The sequence below is a fragment of the Acyrthosiphon pisum genome, unplaced genomic scaffold, assembly GCF_005508785.2.
Source record: "Acyrthosiphon pisum isolate AL4f unplaced genomic scaffold, pea_aphid_22Mar2018_4r6ur Scaffold_21537;HRSCAF=24198, whole genome shotgun sequence".
NCBI classification, from domain to species: Eukaryota; Metazoa; Arthropoda; class Insecta; order Hemiptera; family Aphididae; genus Acyrthosiphon; species Acyrthosiphon pisum.
The window spans coordinates 45,461-50,658 of record NW_021771015.1 but is presented as its reverse complement, the minus strand read 5'-3'; the positions used below and the strand labels follow the sequence as shown (position 1 = coordinate 50,658).

General features: G+C 35.8%; 1 protein-coding gene across 1 annotated transcript; it reads left to right on the top strand.

Annotated features, from left to right (window-relative positions):
* The first annotated feature begins 3,586 nt into the window (after positions 1 to 3,586).
* On the top strand, positions 3,587 to 4,255 carry LOC103307706. Its single transcript, XM_008179937.1, has one exon. The coding sequence runs from the start codon at positions 3,587 to 3,589 to the stop codon at positions 4,253 to 4,255; it is 669 nt and encodes a 222-aa protein (XP_008178159.1).
* The last annotated feature ends 943 nt before the right edge of the window (positions 4,256 to 5,198 follow it).

Genomic DNA, 5,198 nt, shown 5'->3' with positions numbered 1-5,198 from the left:
AAGGATCTTACCAGAGAACAATACAGCGTTGTGAGCGAGGAGGTCAGCTTAAACTTCTTCGACGTTCGGATATTAAAACCTAGAGTCTTGAACGCTCTACAGCAAATTGACTCTATATGAGTGTGAAAATTGAGCCCAGAACAGAAAATTACACCCCGATCTTTCTTAGTAGTAACCATATCTATACTTGCGCCATTTATTGAGTATGCGTTTACTATAGGTGAACAACTCCTAGTAAAATACATAGACTTACATTTGTCAATGTTAAATTTTAATCCAATAGATTTAAACCACAACACTAGAGTATTCAACTCATCTTGAAGATATAAACAGCCTGCAAACGAATCAATTCTTCTAAACATTTTTAAATCATCCGCAAACATAAAGAATCTACTATCAGGAACAGCAGACTTTATACCATTAACAAATAGAGAAAAAAGTATGGGAGATAAATTCACTCCTTGTGGGACACCGGAAGGAACACGAGATACAGTAGATTTCTTAGCATACATTTTCACCCATTGTATTCTACCAGACAGGTAGGATTTAAGCCATGAAAGTATTGGTTCACCAAAACCAGTTTTCGATAAGATTTCCATAAGAACTGAGTGGTCTACACGGTCAAAAGCTTTAGTAAAATCAGAGAAAATGACATCAACCTGTGAGCCTTATTCAACTGCATCCAAAACAAAATTATTAAACGAAATTAAATTTAAGGTGGCAGGCCGCTGGGGTCTAAAACCGTATTGCTCATATATTAACACTGTGTTAACGGAATGCAAAATACTTCTGTTAAATACTAACTGTTCAAAAAGTTTAGCAATATGGTTGTGGATTGAAATTGGTCGGTAATTTCTAACATCAGATTTATCCCCGGATTTGAATATTGGAGTTACTGAACGACAAAATATCAACCATAACGGAAAACAGATTGCATACCTAATATTAAATAGGAACCTTCTGGTAAACCATCTGGACCAGCTGATTTCACATTATTTAATGAGGATAAACCATTTTCAACGTCGATAAGACTGATTTCACAGTTACTAGGCAGATAAGAATTAGAAAAAGGAATATCAGGAAATTGTTTATTAGATGTAGATGCATAAGGTACTAAAACATGAAGAGAATAGGTTAGAGATTGATTCTGAACCCGAACAAGTAATATTATCCCATTAACAGTGTTCGGAATTACACTACACGAAGCATTTTTTCGTATTAAATCTCAGAAAGTGCGTGGATTCTGCAAGTTTATTTTCAGTTTGGAATAAGAATGGTTTATAGCAGTTTTTATACTCAAATGTATAACGACTCCAAAGGTTAGAAAACGCATTATAGTCTAGAGGACACCACGACGCTTTATATTTAGCATGGGCCACTTTTTTTGAAAAAACAATTGACTTAAAATCTTTAGAAAACCAATGCGGAAATTTAGACGATGTATAAATAACTTTAGAAATGAAATGTAACACACAATAATGCAACGCATCATACAGTGCATCAGTAGAAGAATTAACATCCAGCAACCTAATAGTTTCCTTCCATTTGAACGAAACGCAGATATTTTAGTATAATTCACCTGTCAGACTTTGACAAAATATATTATTTAATTGGCAGTTTGAAGGGCAGCGAGGCCGACGCCGTTCGCGGAATTTCTGTATCTGCCGACAACTATGACTTATTATGGTCCACGTTAGCCACCCATTTTCATCGACCGCGCTAAGTCGCCGCCTCCTTAATTGCTAAGATGTTAAGCGCTCCATCCTTTAGTCAAGAGTCCCACCCAGATCTGAATAATTTCGTGAGTGTATTTAATGAGAGTATGTCGTTGTTGACAGCCCTCAAGATTCCGGACTTAGGGTCATTTATGTTATTTATCGTTGCGTTTCGTTGTTTGCAGGTATATACTCGTAAACTTTTTGAGTCGTCCGTCAACGAAAACTACCCGTCGGTCAAGCAGTTATTAGACTTTGTGAATCCCGAGCGGTGGTGCTGGAGCTCACTTGTGAAACGCTTTAAAAACCGGACAGGCGACCGGCCAAGTGCGCAAGGGCGGTGAGCGCCACCCGAAGGTAGAGGGTCCCTGGCCCACGTCGTTAGTTCCGAAATCTAATATTGCAAGTGTATATGGCAAGTGGAAGAGCCGAAAGCTGCCCCCGTATTTTTTACTGAGAAGAGAATTTGTGAACAAATATTCTGCGATCCACACGTACGGTTGCCGTCGGGCCGTTTTTCGCTGCCACTCCCTTTTCGCACACCAGTGTCCGCCGACACATTTTCTGGTTCCCGTGACATAGCTGTACGGCGGTTCGAGTTTCTCAAACGAAAACTAACGAAAAATCCAAAACTCATATCATTATATGTGCAGTTTAAGTTCGAATACATTTTGTTAGGGCACATGTCGGTTGCCGCGTCATCCGGTCGGTATTTAATTCTCCATCAAGCAGTATACCGCCCGGAGGTGACCAATAGTAAAATTCGGGTTGTATTTGACGCGTCCGCGCGCGGTGCTCGTGGGCCGTCGCTGAATCAGGTATTGCTGGTTCAGCAAGACATTATCGACATATTGACTCGTTTCCGGGTCCATAAGTATGCATTTACAACCAATATAGAGTCTCCATCTATGGCCAGTGTCCAGATATGGTTACTTTAATTAAAAACAATATTTATTAGCTGTAGTTTTATTACACAATAATAATCTTTTGGGTGATTATTAACTATTTGAATCTCTTATTATCGTTTATCGTTTTTTTTTTTTTTTTTATACAAATTAAGATGTTTGTATTATTATTTTATTTGTTTCTTATCAAAACTGTTAAGGAAATGTAAATTTTACATTATTATTTTTTCAAAAAATAATGCTTTAATTTGTTCGTGTTGACTACTCATCAGGTAAGTTTAATTAAATATGATAATATTATACTATTGTCATTCAAAATACTATTTTATACACTGTATTTTATATGATGGCCATAAAGGGAACTCAATTTTGTCGAAAACTCCATCTATGGACAGGTGATGGCCATAGATAGATCCTTATAGAGCTCCCTTAATGGCCACCGAAATATTTTTATATTTCACTTCCCCAGTTACCCTAGTTACCTACCAATACATTACTGTTTTATATAAAATTAGGAATATGGCTCCAAAAACAAATACCAAAACCAAAAATATCACACCAAAACGGTGTCTATATTCTCCATCAAAAGTTAAACAAGCATTAGATGCAATTCACAGAGGTAAATTGGTGTAGGTATTGATTCTATAAATAGTTAAAACAATGTTTTTGTACTAGGGATGAGTAAATCAGCAGCAAGTAAGACGTTTAATGTACCCCGCACCACACTAAGAAATAAGCTTAAAGGCAAATCACCAACTGAGTCAATAGGACATGGTGGAGTTTCATTCATACTTGGAGATGACGTTGATAACTCATTGGTTGACTGGTTGCTAACTTGTGCAAAAATGGGATTTCCTATTCCGAGAGGGACTATTAACCTCAGTTAAAAAAAAAGTAGTAGATGAATCTCATTTGGTGACACCGTTTATAAATAATAGACCAGGCAAAAAATGGTTTTATGGTTTCATGAATCGCCACAAGTGTTTGTCGCAAAAACATGCGGAATATGTCAACGGAGCCAGAGGATCGGTGACTGAAGAAAAGATGAGAAAATGGTTTGCAGAATCTACGGAATTATTGGGCGAAAATATGTATATCTTGAACTATCCAGAGAGGGTATTTAATATGGACGAAACCTGCTTCTATTTGGCTCCTAAAGGAGAACTAATATTAGGGCCTTGTGGGTCTAATGTATATGATGAACAGACGAATTCGAACAAAAAAAATATAACAACACTATTTGCAGCCAACGCTTTGGGAAATTGGGCACCTCTCTTAACAATATACAAATATGAGCGCATTCCAGCTAAGATCGCACAATCTGCTCCTCCTGGATGGGGGTTAGGCAAATTTGAAAATAGTTGGATGACGTCAGAAACATTCTATGAATACATTGCTATTATATTTGTTCCACATCTGATAGATTCAAATATTCCTAGACCAGTTGTTGTGTTCTTAGATGGCCATAGTTCACATCTAAGCTTACGCCTGAGTAAGTTCTGTCGGGAAAATGGCTTAATATTGATTACTCTTTATCCAAACTCGACTCACATCCTTCAACCACTTGATGTAGCTGTGTTTGGACCACTGAAGTCATCTTGGAAAAAAACTAAGACAATGGCGAATAGACAATGATTGTGAAATTAGCAAATTTGATATGCCAACTGCACTATCTAATATAATGAACACACCAAATATGTCAAAAACGTTCAATCTGGTTTTAAATCTACTGGGTTATTTCCATTTAATCAAGACAAAGTAGATTATACCAAAATCATAATACATTCTGTTCCGACACCACAAAATATAATGAAATAAAATTACATTTGGAATTCATTGAACAAAATATTGATCTTAATTTACTGAAAGAATTTAAGTGCTCAAATAGGAGAATATAAGTGGGATGGGGATATTACAGCAACAATGCTACTTAATATGTGGTCATAATGTGCAAATGAAATTAATAATGAAGAAACAAGTAATTCATCAACACAAATACAAATTCCTAATTCTAATATGAGTCAAATACCAATACAATTGACACCAAATAATTCAGAACCAACTACCACAAGCAATTTCAGTACCAAAGAATTACAAAACAAGCCATCCACAAGTAACGAGACTAATACTTTAATTTTGCCAACACGAGGGTCGTTAAAATCAGTTTTTGAAAATGTCGTCAAATGGCCAGCACAACAAATATCAAAATTTAAAAGAAAAAGAAAGTATACCCCAAGCATCATAACATCTGACAAGTGGGTTGAATTCCATGAACTAAAAGAGGCAGACAAACTAAATAAAGATGAGCAAAAGGAAAAGAAATAGAAAGCCATTCAAGAAAGGAATAAGATAGCTGAAGAAAAGAAAAGAGAAAATACATCAAAAAAGAAGATACCAATTGATGATTCAGATAGTGAACAATCAGAATTAAATAAAAGTTGGTGTTCAAGTAATCATAGTCAAGAAGAACCACTTGCTGTACCCATAAGTCGATAATCATAATCAAAATTAATCTAATTAACATCAATAGGATTTAAAATTTATTTTTTTTAACAAATAATATAATTGGAACTACACT

What these genes read in the sequence shown, in the direction of transcription:
- LOC103307706 (XM_008179937.1), top strand. Translation starts at nt 3,587, where the DNA reads ATGAATCGCCACAAGTGTTTGTCGCAAAAACATGCGGAATATGTCAAC.